The sequence below is a fragment of the Rousettus aegyptiacus genome, unplaced genomic scaffold (genome assembly GCF_014176215.1).
Source record: "Rousettus aegyptiacus isolate mRouAeg1 unplaced genomic scaffold, mRouAeg1.p scaffold_m13_p_1, whole genome shotgun sequence".
Taxonomy (NCBI): Eukaryota; Metazoa; Chordata; class Mammalia; order Chiroptera; family Pteropodidae; genus Rousettus; species Rousettus aegyptiacus.
The window spans coordinates 121,065,666-121,082,646 of NW_023416284.1; the positions used below are offsets into that span (position 1 = coordinate 121,065,666).

The window sequence follows — 16,981 nt, forward strand, 5'->3', positions numbered from 1 at the left end:
GCAGCTAACTCAATGACCTTGAGAATGAGGGCACTATGAAGCTTGGGGAAAGGATCACATCCACCCAAGACCCAGCATTTTTGTACAGATGGAATCTAATGAAATAAACCTCAAGTAATATTTTAATAGGTTCATTCAAATTTAATCCACAGAGTGCCTAAAGATGAATGACATGCTCCTAGTTTTACAGCATTGATAGTAGACATAGTAATATCATGGATCTTTTAAGAGAGTCAACTCCTCTTTAACTAAATTTCCAACCCTGGGAATCTGTCTTTGAGTCATGATTGATTGCCCGGCCCCTTAAATAAGATGTGTAACATCACTTCTTTTACATCATGCCTACCCCATTTCCCTAACATAAACCCCCAAGTTGTGTGACACAGATAAGATCACCAGCACAGTCTACATTTTCCGGTAGGAAGTAGGATTTGCATATTGCAAAGGTAAGAGGAATTAGAAGGCATAGTTTGATCCTAGCATTCTTTTGGAAAATCATATGTAAAACACATTCTTTCTATGATTCTCTGAATTCTAATTCTTCTCTTATCTTAAAAACTCTTTTCCCAGCAATTTTCTGGGTCAGTAGGCTATTGATAGTTAAGTCTCATATCTAGTGATCAAGTTAAAGACTTGAATTCGAATCCCGAATCTGCAATAGAATGAATGTGCAGTCCAACACATGCAACTTCCTGAGCAACTTTCCAAGTCATCTTTTCTTCCTTCATGCTTTGAGGAAATGAGGTGTTCATTTTAATCAGAAGGTAAGAACTTGGATGTATAAAAGGTTAATTTTTTTTTTACTGTGGGAAACAGTTCAAACATTGATTCTTCCAATTAACTTCTGTCAAGTGAACTTAGTAGAAGGAACATAACTTGTCTGCTTTCTCAACTACTAAACAGCAATTATAATTATATTTCAAATATTTTTGTAAGAATTAAACAAGATGTGTATGTGTTCAGCATATTGGGGAGGTCAATGAAAGCTACCTCTGCCATTGAATGGCATCAAGCAAAGTGCTAAGACAAAGAAAGGACTCAGGTGTTTTTCTGTTGATATGCTCCACCTGTTGATTACTTTCTGCTTAATAAGACTTTATTATTTACACATCAGTAGCAATCTTTTTCTACGAAGTGCTTTATTGTGATTCTCCAAGCCACCAGTGAGAAAAGTCAATTTTATTGCCATATTTTAGAAATAAGGTATCTAAATCCAAGAAACTTCAGGAAATTATGCCAGGGAACCAGATGTGAATCTTTTTCTGTAAAGTGAGCCAAGAATGTTTTCCAAGTTTGAAAAACTTAATCTGACTGGTGATTTCCTCACATACGCAAATGTAATAATGCAACCTGTCCCGAGGGCCACCAGGCAAATGTCCAATCCCCTTCACATTGACCTCAACGAACAATACCACATTGGGTCTTGAAAACTTCTCCATTCAAGCTCCTGCTCCTGCATTCTCTGCTTCACAGCTTCAGAGATTTCTCTTGAGATGCTGATTTGTACTTTAAAAAAACATACTTGGAAGTCTTGCCTCAATTTTACACGATGATGTAATTATTTACATAGTCCCAGCTGAGCTTATAGAATCCAAAAGCTTTAATATCTATATCTATAGTTATAGATTTAGACAGTACTCCCCACATCATTCACTCTCTCTCTTTCTCTCTCTCTCACACACACACACACACACCCTCCTCAAATATTTCCTTTAAGTTCCAGACCATTTATTAATGTAACTGTGTCCTCTCTATTCTGACATTCTTGAAGCAGCCCTAGTGAAGCTTTAGACACGTGGTGTGTGAGCAGTTCAGACAAGAATAAGGAATAAACTCTAAAGGTGATCTCATGCGTTCAGAATTATGCCTTCAAGTTGGCTTTAAATATAGCATTTAAATATAGCAAATAGAATATAGCATTTAGAAAGAATTTTCTTTACCCAATATTAATTAACACAACAATGATTAATTTCATTTTTTATTATTAACAATGCCAGTTAAGTTAATGAATTTTTTTCATGCTATTTCCTCTTTTTAATTTGGCAGTATAACTATTTCTAAAAATAAATATTCAATAAATGATGGTAATAAATTATGAACATGGTGTGTTGACTTAGAATAAAGGAAGCCCTGAACAATATACTGCCCGTTTTAGGTATTTCATTTGTGGAATTTTTATAAGATGAATTTAGCAGCTCCTGAAAAGTGAAAAATAATTTCTCTTTCTAGTTTTTGTGCTTGTATGGTCTAGGTCAGTGACCATAACAAGAAGGTAGCTTGGAAGGGGGCTTTATTTAGCTCTCCCATAACCATCATCAAGCTCCTTTCATAACTACCCCAAACAGAATGCAACTAAAGTAGAACACTGTGTATCCTAGTCAAACTCAGCTTCAAAACAAGTCCCCAGCCTGCTTCAACCAACAGATGTTGTCTCAAAACTTTTTCTATCTTGACAGTCTAGAGACATCACTTGTCCTAATATCTCTGTATTTATATCCTCACGATATCCACCATTCTGCCTTTTAAGATTTTGTGTCATAATTTGGACATAAGAGCATGGAGTTGGGAAGCCCACATGCTCACGCAGGCACATACACACACACACAAACATAAAACAGGCCATTTTGCACAAAGGACTCATTTGCATAAAAGTACTAGACCAGTGGCCTGCATTATGATCTTAGTTGAGCTCCGCAATTTTTCTGGGCCTCAATTTCTCTACCTATAGAATGAGGAAAGTGATAGAGCCGATCTCAGAAGTCCTTTGCAATGCTCAGAGTCTCAGATTCCTGGTTTCATCAAATATCTGAATCTGGATTGCTTATCAACACCTGCTGCTTGACCCTGTATGCCTGAGTTGTTTTTTTTATCTTTAGTAATTTTTCCAGAGGAAGTGAGAACCCCTTAAGGAGCAGGATAATTATAGAGAATGGAGCCTAGATGTTATCAGTGTCAGTAGAGTCCACTGGCTCTAAACTCCTCCCCTCATCATCTCACCGCCATCACCAAATAAAGAGCTGTCCGGAGTGGAGACAGCCTGCGGTCACATCCAGAGGGAGAAGCTGAGTAATTCTAAGAAGCAAACCACTTAGGCTTATCTCAAGTCACTTTCTTTCTTCCTTTACTCACACTCACAGCAGAAACAAAGGTAAATGTTTTAGAAAGAAAGATCTTGGCCATGCTCTCTCTTTCTCTCTCTCTTTTTTTTCTTTCGCACAAGGGACTTTTCTGGAGAAGGGAAGGGAGTGCAAAACAAAGCAGCAAACAAAGGACTTGGAACAGTCTAGTGAGGACTCCCACCAGTGCTGGGAAATGCCAGTTCCTTATTAACTGCAGCTCGGCTTCCCCTGCAGGTGCTACAGACACATGGTGTGTGAACAGGGGCCACCCTGAGCACCTGGGCCCTGGCTGAGCCCCGAGGGACTGGGCGCCTGGCCACAGTCTGTGGTCCTTGTGGGGAAGGACTCCCTGGCGACTTAGCCCACAGGAAAGCAAGACTCAGGGTCAACAAACACCCACCCCCATAAGTAGGTCTAATTACGACCGCTTACTTCAAAAAAAGGATTTAACCCAAAGCAGATTTAGCAGAGCAGTTTCCAAAGGGCAGCAGAAATCTCAAGCCTGACCTTTGAGAAAATCCTCCAGGCTTCACTGCCCCAAGAACACGTCAGGCCAGTCAGCAGTCACGGTGGACTCCTCAGAGCGCAGAGAAATTCAGAAATGCCAACTTAAGTTACCAGGCCCTAGTGGGGTGTTTAATTTAGCATAACAAGTGTGGCATGTGCACTGGTGGGCAGTCAGCGCATTGATCTGGGGAAAAAACATTGACAGCAAAAACTATAAAGTACTGAACTATAACCTGTTGAGTCAAAAATACTATTTCAAAACCTTAAAGTGGTTTGATATTTAAGCGAGAGTCAAAGGTCACTTAGTGAATTCTTATCTAAAACATGAAAAGTTTGGTGATATATCCCAATAGTGTGGATCAAAGTTATCAAATCACCTTAAGATAACTTTTTAAAATTTTTACTCTGATTTAAAAAAACTTCTACCTAGCACTTTGCTCAGGAGATGTGGTTGTTGTATAGTTATCTAAGGAAATTAACTCTGAACAGGGAGCAAGAGATTGGAATTGTTCATCTAGAGCTGACCAGCGTGAAGTTAGTAAATAAACACATCTGGAATGGGCCCATTGTATAATTGACGCAAAAGTACTTTGTGAACTATAATGCTCTCTAGCATGTGTCATCGTTACAATTACTCTCACAAAACACAAAAATTAGAAAAATGAAAAAGAAAAAGAAACAGTCTAGATAAGTACAGTCTCTCCATCCACACACTTCATTTAAACCAACAACTGTAGGTGAACCGGTGCCACCTCAGGCATTTAGCTTTTGTGAGAAATTGTAGTAAAGATAGACATATCTGGTTATAAATGACATTATTTACAGTGTGATCAGAAAACAATTAATCCAAACAAATATTCTTTAAAATAATTTGATTTCAGAGCTTTTAAAGTTAGGATCAAACAAGTTGCTACTCTTTACCCAACCACATTCCAACAGAGGACACCTAACTGGAGATCTGCTCTAGATACATGTAATTTGATACTGTCATTTAGGATCTTGTTTGAAATGTCTGCACTTGAGATCAGAAAGTTCCCAGAAATTGAGGAGGTGGAGCTTATTCTCACTGGTTACTGAAAATGTCAAATCAGGCCATCTATTTGTTCAAACATGAAGCTGATAAACCTTGGCTTACAGAAGCAGAAGACAGGCTTAAAGAAACCATAAATCAAGGGTATTGCACATAACACCCCACCCATGGTTCTCTTCCATTTCTGCTCCCTCCTTACAAGATTGGTAAACATGGCTTACCAAGTCCAATAACAAGTAAACATTACCAATAATTTTAAAAAATTTAACACAAATGTGTTCCATTTCATATTTTTATTTACCCTCTTATTGTGATAGCTTTTTCTTGTAAATTAACTAATCTAGGAAAACCAGATCTTTTTTGGTAACTAGATAATAAAGATGGGATTGGTAAAGCTGTCCAAGAGTGGCTCTTAATTTGCAAGTCTTGAACACAGGAGCAGACACGCTTGGTAACTCAAAGCCTTGGGATTTAACGTCATTAAAGATTATGCCATTTACAGACATGCCCATTCAGCTGAGGGAAGGAAAAGGAGAGAATAAGCTAAAAGAAGACACTGAAAAGGCTGGATAATATAGAAGAGTTCATTACAGAGCTGGTCAATTTGGAATCTCTGCCTCAAATGTGGCTGGCAATCACTGGTCTGAGAAAACTACCTGCAAAGATTGGTAAGCAAGGCTCGACACGCTTTTTGTTTTGTTCTGTTTTTGTTTTTGGCACTAAGTTTTAAGAGTTCTCAATCCTTAGAAAGTTAAGCAGGTAGTTCTAGTCATTATGTAATTTACGCACAACCAAATATTAAGATTTTTTTACTGATATTGAGAATGAATGATAGGTCGTTTAAATTTGCTAAATTTAAAATTTTGCTTTCCCGAATAAGTAGATTTTAATCTCAAAGAGAACAAGTAGACATTTAAATTGAAGGCAGTTAGTAGAGAGGCTTTTCAAATGTAGATGATTCATCGATCAAATTCAAATATAAACTCCCTGGATTTGTTTCCAACTTTAGAGTTTTATGGCTTTTAACAAACATCCTAATGGGAATGTGGAGTCTTACTTATATGCACCCCCAAACATATTTACATTAATAATTCCAGGTAAAAGTCTGTCTCACTCTCTACGGTCACGAACCATTCAGAAACGGGAATTAGACTCTGGACACCCATCTGTGGTGTCACTGGAACAAAGCCTGATCCCTGACAGGAGGGCCAGAGATGAGGGCTGCAGGCATCTCCACGTGACTGGCGGCAGGTGCGCACATTACCTCTCCCGCTCCTGCTCCAGCAGGTTGGTGAAGTCGTCACTCTTGTTCATGTAGTCAGTGTGTTTGTGCTTCTCGTTCTCTAACTCGTACACTGTGCGCCTGTGACACTTCTCTGCCAGCAGCAGTTGCTCTAGCATGCGCCGGTAAGTTTCTTTCTGTTTTTCCTCGAGTCTGTCCAGCTGAGAAAGCAAACACGGGAAAGAGTTTAATAGTTTATTTTATTTGCATATGCCTCTAAATAATTTGCTTATATTGGTTTAGTGATTTTTTACCTGAAGGGGAAAACATTGAGTCAGGTATTCTCTGCCATTTTCCCCATTCCATCATTTTCTCTAGGCCACTTGGCTTTATAAATTAGCTAATAACAAAGCCATTCATAATTTCTAGCCTCCTAACCCTTTTTCGGCAAACGTGTATGGTTCCTAAAATTTCAGGAGAATGAACTCTTTCACTGTTTGAATGATGTGGCACAAAGGCCTCTACTCAGAAAGAAAGAAGATAACATCCTTCCTGATCTCAGCAAAATGAGGAGCTCAGCATGTACATATACTAAACTCTTCCTAGGTAATCATCATTGTCACAATCTTTTTTTAAGGTTTGCAGTTAAATGCTTTTCTAGGAAAAGTATACCAAGGACCTGCAATCCTCTTTTTTTCAAGAGATGTTAAGTAGAGGAAAGATTTCTGAATTTGTGGAGAGCACACATCTCAGACTAAAAGAAGTTTTATCAAATGTTACTACATGGCTTTTGTGCCTATTTCTCTGGCCAGGCTACCCGATCTTTAAGGGGTTGCCTAAATCATCTTTTTAGATCCTAGTGTCTAGCACGGTGCCTATGGTAAAGTTAGTGTTCAGTAAGTATTTGTCAAATAGGATCAAATCTTACAGTTCTGGCAGTTCCCTATCCTACACTCTACTTCAAACTCTTATACAGAGTTTCTCAACCTCAGTACTACTGACATGTTACCAAATAATTCTTTATTTTCAGAGGGCTGTCCTGTGCACTGCAGGATGTTTAGCAGCATCCCTGGCCTCTGCCCCCAAGACATTGGTAATACTACCACCAGTCAAATGTCCCCTAGTGGGAAAAATGACTGACCCTCCCCTCATTGAGAAAGATTGTTCTAAATATGTTGAAACAGACATATTTAAAATCCATTCTTAATCCCACAACCAACTCCCTGGAACCCAATGGGGTAGCTCCTCAGGGTATCAGCATCAGAGCTGTTTCCCCTGAGTCTTCCATGCTTGCCCTTCAGTCATAAGGAAGATCCAAATTTACCACTACAATCACATATTTTCATTGTGAATGGATCATTTCTGAGGCCCCAAATAAAGAAATACTGTTCCCATAATTCTCAGTGTCTTCTGCCTGGATTTCCACTCCCTTTGACTAAGAGTAGATAGAGTGATAGAGACAGCCAGGTGGCCGTTAATATCTGGGATCATCAGAAATTGGCAAATTGTACTTTTATGGGTTCCGGTAAATTTGTGTTGTCTTAAAGGGACAGCCTATATAAGACCCATTGGCATAGCTATGTATTATAAAATATTCTCTCCAAGAACTCTCCCATCTTCCTGCAAATGTGATTTTTACCATATTTTATAGAATTTGTCAAGCACTGCTGAAACATCATCATCCTCATCATCTTGCTACTCATCATGAGAAATGCAAAAGAAGCAACTCTTTCTCCTTTTTGACTCTCTATGATAAAGTAGGACTTTCCATACTTTTTGAAAGTATTTGGAAGAGCACCTTTTGCCAACTTCTTCACACTCTCCCACGCTCCTCTCTGAGTAGGGACTGGTGACTTACGCAAAGTTTGTATTTGGGATAGGGAACTATTTTTCCACTCTGCTTGCCATAAGATGGTACACTGTGCTCTTTAGGCCCAAACTCCCTTTCTCTTTCAAGTGGATTTTCGAAAGTCTAGGAGAAAAAGTATAGAAAGCCTGTTGAGATCATTTATCTATTTATACCAATAATAAAGCTAAATATTTTAAGTCATGTGTTTGACTCCTGTAGTTATCTCTCAATCCATTCAAGGAACTCTAGAAGGGGAGATGGGCACATTATTAATTGAATGGTTGACTGAGAGATATACAGAGAGATGGGAATTATAGGGGCATCTGGAGGAAAATAACACATATTGATATTAAGTGTTCTGGGGCAGCATAGGCAGGAGGTAGGCCTTCGCCTAAATATATTCTGTCCATGTGGGCCTTTGCAATTGGTTGCACCAACTACAGTCCTGGGGCTAGGCCATTGCAATAGTTGCTAGGGTCTCTGTGGGTAATGTTCACTTGATCTACACTAGCACAGCTTGACCCCAGCACTAGTTATATAATCAAAAAGGCAGTCTTTTTGTCTCTAACCCATAGGAAGGATGCTGAGACATTGGTATGTGCACTGTTTATCACACAGAACTACAAACCCAGACTTCTACTGTAGAGGTTGTCAATTCCTCTTTAGCAATAAAGCATTTGTGTGGAGGACCTAGCTTTCGATTTTAAACACCAGATATAATGTAAAAGCAAACATAAGTAGCAATAGCTCGGCTGTGCTAGATCCCTGTTATTTTGTTTGGAACCGCATTGGTGGGCTAACCTCTGGGATCTTTGTGGCTTGTCCACAGTCTCTGAATACCATCCCCCATAACTATGGGCTCTGTAGATTCTTTAATTATGTACACTGTGTCCATGGCTTTTGGTTTTCAGGATACACACTATAACTTAACCAGAGAGGATTAGTAGCTTTTACTAATTAGTAGTGAAAGTGAAATAAGCACCTATTACTTTGGAAATATAGCTCCTACTTGGATGGAGGTAGAAATAAAATTGAATGAGGCCATCATAATGCCAAAGGCCAAAATTTACTAAGGAAAAGGTGTACCTGGAAGTCCTATTCTAATAAATCAAATTGGTGGAGAAGAAATTCAAACACTTTAGATTGGTAGAAATTTCAGTATGTTTTAGACAAAAGGTTCACAGTTCAGGAAATGATTTTAGCTCTGTTATCAGCAGAGGGCTAACTGGAGAAGTATTAAGGAATTTAGAAAGAGAAATCTACTTAAGAGAAAACATGAGGTCTTAAAGATCAAACTAGAGTTTTACAAAAGAATAATGGATCTAAGTGCTTTTGAAGATAGGGCTATAAGACGGGAAATAATTTAGTCATTGCTGAATCAGAATGAGTGATCAGAGAAGGTAGAGACATAAGAGCAAAGAAAACAGAGCGTTGTGACTTCCTCCACAAAGAATCCAGGAAATGTTTGAGGAGCATGCTTAAAATATAGATAGTCCATTGGGAGATCAGTTGGGGGCCCTTATCTTGAAGACTACAACCTCTATTCGAAGTGGTTGTATAAAACAGATTTAAGAATTAAAATATGAGAAGATCGGGGTAGGATATTTGAAGGATTATTAGATAAGTTTCAGGGTGTCAGCTATTTAGATGGGCACTGAGTAAATATGCGCAAGAAACTTGGAGACGTAGATTTTTAAGGAAAGATGAGACAAACAAAAGGAGATTCAGGCAGACAGCAGCAGATATAGTCCAAACATGGATGCCGTGAGATGGGTAAAGTGTTCTTAGTAAGGATTATCCAACTCAAGGACATAAAAGTAGATAAGATTTGTGTTGAACAAAGGATCTTCTTGGCAGCTCATAACTTCTTAATTTTATTTCTCTACGGGAGATCACACAACATAGAATATGGAAGGTAATATTAGGAAAATAAATGTCTGGGTCTGAAAACATAGGGAAAATAGAAGCAAACAAATAAAAAGACTTCAATATCCATAAAATCACTCTTTTTATAGAGAAAGAAGGGACTACTTGAAAAAACTGGTCAAAATGTTTTAAAAAAAAAAAACCAGCTTAGTTGTCTACTGCAGAAAAGGTTGTGACTGAAAAATATTTTTGTTGCTTTGAGTAGAACAACTTACTCAAGAATTAGAAAGTTCAAACATAAGGAAGGCGAAATTCTGAGGAATGGTAGCATCAGGGTAAGGTATGTTCATATGGGCTTTAGAAGGCTCACCTGGGGGAGAAGGTGATTCTCCAGATGAAACGAGGGGGCAATAAGAAAAACTACTGGTAAGAGATGGGTTGCCTAGGCCTGGGCATGGGGTCTAAAAAAAGAAAAAAAGATTAAGGAGGTTTTAAATATGCAGGTAGAAAGGTAGAGCACCTAAATTAAGAACCAGGCACAGAGGATATCACCACTGCAAATCCCTAAACTTCTGAGAAAGATATATTTCAAGTACCACTCACCAAGGACAAGGGTAGTACATGCAAACAGATTTCTCTACCCAGAATGGCTTTGTCATAATTATTAACCTTTTGATGGCAACAGGCTCTGTCTGATGTGAACAACTGCCCAGACTGACTGGTATCCCATTGTAGCTGAAGACTTTCTCTACCTACCCTTTTTCGCCTGGACGTCCCCTAAGTTTCTACTTTGGTCTTGGTAAGAGTAACATGGGTCTGCACTGTGCTGAGTGTTAGGGTCACAGAATACCATTTCACATGAGTGAATTTGACTTTGGAGCTAGGAGTTTCCTTGCATTTTTCAAATTTATGAATGTGAGATTGGTACTATGAAAATTGCATGTGTCCTAATAATTCTTTGGACTCTGAAAAAAAGTGGACTAGAGGGACTTGAGGATATATTAATTTAACTTCGAAAATGTTTAAGATCTCGCTGGCTAAAGTTAAGCAAAATAAGAATTTGGGAAGGAAAGAAACTGAAACTTTAATTTCTTTGGAATTTTTCTTAAGAATTTTGCTTATGAATTTCGATATCCCAGACTCTAATTTTTAAGGAAGCCCAGGAGGATTTAATATTTGCTACTTAATTTCTTCCCGGATATTTGGCAAGAGAGAGGACAGGTCCACCATACTGGCTTCACTGCTTAACCTCTGGTGAGTTCTTTTAGTAACCTAGGTGGGCCTAATTTGGCATGGATATTTGAATGAGCAGAAATTTTTTGGCTTGAAGTGTAGCATGGCTTCTAGGAACATGAACTAGGATCTGCTCATGGTCCCAGGAGGCTAATAGAAACACATCGTACTGGCATTTTTGCCTCACAAAATGAGAAGCAAGACTCCTATTCTTGGGTAACATGAATTTGTCTGTTAAGCCCAAAGGGTTAAGGGACCAAAAACCTGTAGATGATAGAAGATAAATCTTTTCTCTTTCTAGCATTCTATTTCTCTCACAAAACAATAATTGGAAAAGTAGCTTCTGTCCTTCTCTACCTCCTTACTCACTCCTTCGTAGGGGAAGAATAACTCTTCAGATTGTTGAGGGAAAAAAAAAAAAAAAAAACAAGAAGCATGCCCAGCTTAGCAAGTTCCTAACGAACAGCCCATGGGGTGGATGTTGTCTGTTCTGCAATTCTGTCCATGAGGCAGAACCATTTGGGTTACTTACTCCTTTATTTGTGTACTATTCATAAAACTCAGTGGGCTAGAGGCACTAATTCTGGGTAAGTATGTGTGCTCTGCAGACCAACTTCTCCCTTGAGGAGCCATCCTAAGCTCTCACTTGGGAGAAAAGAATTAGGAAGCCCAAATGATACCATTTATCCAAGCTGAGTTCTCCAATTCAGGTGGTTATAATAATAACAGACAACTGATTTTTTGACCCCTATATGTCTTTTACTCCTCAAATCCTTCCAAGTTTGGAACTAATTAAGGATGTGAGCAAATATCCATGCTTAATATTTGTTAAGTAATTATCATGTACCAGACACTATGTTAAGAACTTTAGGTATTGCTTCATTTCACCATCACAACAATTCAATGAGATGCATTGTTTTTACTTCCACCTGATAGATAAGGAAATTGAGGCTTAAATAGCAGCTAGTAACCATGGATCTCAAACAAGAAAGTGGATTAGACCTGTTGACTGCATACTATCATATAATCATCTCTTGATATCTTAGGAAAAGATGAGAACAGAGCTCCAGGTAATCCTTGGTACAGAAAATAGAAAATTACGGGACCATCAATCTGTTGTGAATACTGTCGAAAGCAGATCTTGCCTGAGATTTGTCAAACTAAGTTGTGCAAAGACTTTACTAAGTTAAAAGTTAAATTATGACAAATTGCTTCAGATTTTTAATTTCTGAGGTTTTTACATTTATGATACTAATTTCACATCTATGAATTTTTTTACTTGAATTCCGAAGAGTCAATATGGCTAGATTCATCAGTTGGTTCCCTAATTCAGCATCAAACTTCTACTACTATGTGAGAGTATTTTTAACATGAAGCATCATGGGTAGTTAATAGAAATAGTTAATAGTTCCTAATACAATCTTATATAAAAATGATTAAATATAGCCATATTGGATTTTATTTTATCTTAAAGAATTGCCCTAAGCATTTCTTATATGAGACCATTTCAATTATGAGTCTATAAGATACCAAAACACAGTGGTTTTACAACCATAAATATCAATCATAAAATCAATTTAATTTAGGGTTACCAATTTGATATAATCCTGACAACTCAGTGCTAAAACCAATAAGCACTTCAAATTTTTACACACATAATCTCTTAGGGAAATGAAAGAATAAGACTGTAAGAGCAAGTAACTATCATAATCACATGAGAAATATATTTCAGTATATTCAAAGAAATGCTTCTAAAATTTGTATTATTGAAAGGATCTATAATTCATGAATTTTTAAATTACACTTCAGTTCTATATTAGTATATCATAAAAATGTTGCCTTGGAAAGAAAATGTTAAAGCATATAAAATGGAAGAATGTGAATATATCACTCTGAGGTTCCCTTTTGGAGCAATTGTTGGTGTCGTATTGTTACCTCTGAAATCGGTTTCTCATAGACATCTTCTCCTATGGATTTCTCCTGGGCTAGGATGGCGTCTCGGTGCAGGACCCGCAGCACTTTCTCTGGTTCCGCAGACCCGTAATGAGCCTCCAGAACCTCAGGCTTGGTTTTCTCTGTCTTCAGCATGTGGATCACATCTTCCCTGGCCTGTGGTAGAAAGGGCAGCAAGGTCAGATGGTTGACAACATAAATCACATGCTGAGCTCACAAAATCTGCATGGAGCTTATTGAATATGTCCCCCACCTCTTTGGAGCTATTGGCAAATTCACTGGGACTTCTGTTCTTATTTTTTACCAAAAGCAGATTGGCAAGCAGATACTCTCTGCTTCAGGTTGCTAGGAAGCAGGCAGGCAGAAAAGGATTTGTGCTAATATTAACTACATAAAAATTGCTTTTTCTAAACAGCAATGATTCTGAGAGGAGGCAGAACTGCTCCTGGGATACTTACTCCTTTTCAGTGCATAATTCAATGTTTTAATGTCAAAGACAATTTAAAGTTTTCTAGTTCTCTATTTTTGCTCAGTGTAGTATTCAAATCTGATTTAAAAGAAAACCCTGCTCTCCCCCTTCTAGTTAAAACTCCATGTATAATTAACCAAAACAGCCTTTATTACTGATTTCCTGTTTCCCATCAAGTGACTCATTTTACACAGAAACACATGGTTGGGAACTCCTGTGGTGCTGGGCTAGGCTTTTCAATCTAATGTATTCACAATGAAGGTGAAATTTAACCCCTTTAACATACAGACTGACAACCAGATGAGTTAGGTTGCTGGGGTAAGAGTTGTTCTTTTGGTTTCTTGGCAAAACTTTAGCATCTTGTTGAAGTTTCTGAGAAAAACACATAATGATAGGTTTTATATCATATACTACGGTTCCCATTACATATGCAAATACATCTGGATGTATTTTCTACTGATTAGTTGTAATTACTTTTTTAGTTATAATGGAGCTGACATCTGCTAAATGTACTCCCATCTGGTCATAAACTTGTTTTCCCAGTAATGGTGATGGGTATGAAGTATCCTGACTTCATTCCAGTTAGTGCTAAAGAATAAACTGGTTGGCAACAGTGTTTCAGTCAGTGACAACAGAATAGAGTTTCTCTCCATGTTATGCTAACTATGGGTTTGAAAGTATAAATCTGACTTATTATCATGGTATTCTAAACATGGGAGCTAGCTAGCTAGCCCTGAGATAGGACCATTATAAAGTTTGTCTTTCTTGAGGTTTCTCACTTTTATTGCTTTTTCATAGTCTCCAAATTAATCTAATTCCAGATGGCTAAAGACTGATTTATTACAGAAACATCAATGGACTGGAATTTGCAGTTTTTCCTATGTTGTTTCTGCCACATATAATGTGCTCATTTCAAAACCAAAATGGAAAATATTAATTCTGAAGAACCTAGTGGTTTGGAGTTTGTGAGAAAGTTAAAATCAGAAAACAGTTTACTGGAAAAGCAATAAGTCACCATGCAGGGTGAAAGAACATAAATACAGATGTAATGTCACACTAGCCTGTATGGTATCTTTGGGCAAATTAGAAAAAAGTGCCAAGAGATATAGCTCTGAGTCAAAGTGCAGCTTGCCTCATGAGCTAAGAGTAGGCTGTGTTTCAGCCTCTATTTACCCCCTCTGCTAAGAATGGGCTGTGTTTCAGCCTCTATTTACACCCCTCTGCAAAGCATAACTCCATATCTGTATATGGTTGCACTGTACTGAAGGAGTCTGTGGTATATCAACTGTCATTGGTCTTCAGCCAGGAAGTGTACCCTATGTTTCATACAGGTGAATATATATAGCATCTTCTATAATGATGCTTCTCAACCCTGACTTCATTGGAGTCACCTGGAGAATGTTAAAAAATCTCAATGTCCAGGCTATCCCAGACCCATTCATTTAGGAGAAGGAACCAGGCATCAGTACTTTCTAATGCTCTTCAGGTAATTAAAGAGTTGAAAGTACTATTCCACACTAATCAGTTAAAAGACCTACCACCATACTAAATACAAACCTTTGGCATTATCCAATCTAAACTACTTCATTTCAATGTATTTCCCATCTTCAAGTACATTGCCTTTTACTGTTCTTTAAGTCACTCTCACACCTGAGGCTGACTTTTTACTTTACCCAAAGCTGAAGGGGGGAAAAAAAGTTGTCTTAAAAAAAGAAACACAAGCTTATAACTTTCGTGATTTATGTGATGACAGAAGAATTTAGAATTGCATGTGAAAATGAGAAAAATGGCGACAATGGAAGATTAGTGAGAGAAGTCTCAATAACAAACTGCTATCTCTTTTCCATCTTTAAATCAGATGAAGTAAAGGCTGTTTTCTAAAGCTCACATTTTAACATTCACAATACAAAGACTTGTAGGGTAAATATAGAATGTGCTATTTTTTGTATAATCAATTGAGATGCTGATTCATCATAAAATGTAAAGATTTCAAATCATCTGCTCCCCTGCTCCCTGAAATGGGTTATTTAAGAAAGGAATAGAATAAAAGCAGAATTCATAATCTTCAGAAAGAAAATCATTACAGAAGCTTAGAAAATACACTCCATCAAATAATACTCAAGTAATTTAGAAAAAAACTGAAAGACCAAAAGAAAATAGATGGCTGTTGTTATTCTCTCTCTCTCTTTTGTTTTTCTAAATTTTCTACAGTGAACATGTAATTAATTTTACAAAGAAAAACAAAGTGATGCTTTATAATGAAAGAAGAAATACTTCATCATTTCTATTTCACATAAATGAAATAAAAGCAAATAATTTAATATAAAGTTGTCTTTTTTTCGTATACCCAATGCTGAGAAAGTTGCCTTCATTCTCATTATACACAAACCTATGAACAGTGTCTGTGGGGCTTAACAGAAGAGGACACAAAACCACAATTGCCCAAATGATTATTCTATATTCTGTTTTTGACGTTTTCTTGATTCCTTTTATAATTATTTCAAACACAGCAGTGAAGCCACGGATACAACAGCCACTGAGTTGGGTAAGTGTACTGAAAGCTTGGTAGTTTAAAGATGATAGGTTTTCCCACCTAATATTTATTCTGATTAGTCACATTCTTACTAGACAGCTGAAGAAATCACAGCAGAACTATTGTATATGGCATTTCCATAAATGACATTTCAAAAAAATGTTTGTCCTTAATTGTGGATTAAGGTAATCAGAGAGTTGCTCTTGAACATAAACTAAATCAAATAATTTTGAGTGCATAAATTGCACTGCTAGTTAGCATAAGTTTACATGATCTGAGCATAAATGAAATAAATCTTAAAGCTATCAGGCAAATAAAAATTTTAATTAATGTGGAAATAAAATTCACAGCATGGAATAATAGAGTGAGCCCAGCTTTGAAGAAACTCAGAATTCATTTCCAGTCTCAGCTGTGCTGTGTGATTTGTACAAGTTTCTAACATTGCTTTAACATAATTTTATTGTCTATGAAATAAAATTTTAATAACTTTCTTATACAATTGCTGTTAGGATGAAATTAGATATCAATATATGAAATATTTAGTATAGAACTTGGCACACGGTAGGTATCAAGTCAATAGTAACCAATTTACTTCAGTTTCTATTAGGCTCCAATCACCTGCTGCCTTTTTGCTGCGTGGGGAGAAAAGATACTTTATAAGATATATTTTTCTCTAATCAAATATAACATTTAAGACTGATGCAGTTTAATAATCTAGACATTTCACAATTTGCCCTTAAGAAAATTTTTTTCAAAGAAGAATTTTTAAATCAGAATAGCCTCTTTCCAAAAATTATTTAATCTCCCTAACTCAATTTCCTTATCTGTAAAGTGGGAACATGTACCCCTTGATGTCACAGTGACCACGCAAGACCCTAACTAAATAATATAAGAGCTTATAAAACTGTAAATAACTAGCAATTTCAATTTAAAAATTTAAGCTATTCAGTTTAAAATATGTAAATATTGTTGGTATTTATCTCCTTGCCAAATCTTCCTATTCTCTTAGGAGAAAACAGCTGCTTTCTTTTTAACTAATGTGAAACACCTATTTCTTTTTTCCCTAAAAATGTGCTTATGCTTAAACTGTATTAATTGTGATTTGCTACATACACAGTACATTTCATTCTTAGTTTAATAACTTGTAGACACTACCAAAAAATGGAGTATGGTGATACAACACTGCATTATATATTTAGA

At 37.0% G+C, this 16,981-nt stretch overlaps 1 protein-coding gene across 5 annotated transcripts in view; it reads right to left on the minus strand.

Annotated features, from left to right (window-relative positions):
* Positions 1-16,981, minus strand: part of FILIP1 (filamin A interacting protein 1) — a 190,861-nt gene that overhangs the window by 57,654 nt on the left and 116,226 nt on the right. For 3 of the 5 annotated variants that reach the window (XM_016141687.2, XM_016141688.2, XM_016141686.2), the window contains exons 3-4: positions 12,762-12,935; positions 5,921-6,099 (exon numbers count right to left, since the gene is read on the minus strand). In XM_016141687.2, the coding sequence (XP_015997173.1) occupies positions 5,921-6,099; positions 12,762-12,935 (353 nt within the window). Of the gene's footprint in view, positions 1-5,920; positions 6,100-12,761; positions 12,936-13,032; positions 13,183-13,237; positions 15,389-16,981 lie in introns of those variants that run through there. The other 2 variants (XM_036219495.1, XM_016141689.2) reach the window with 2 other exon arrangements.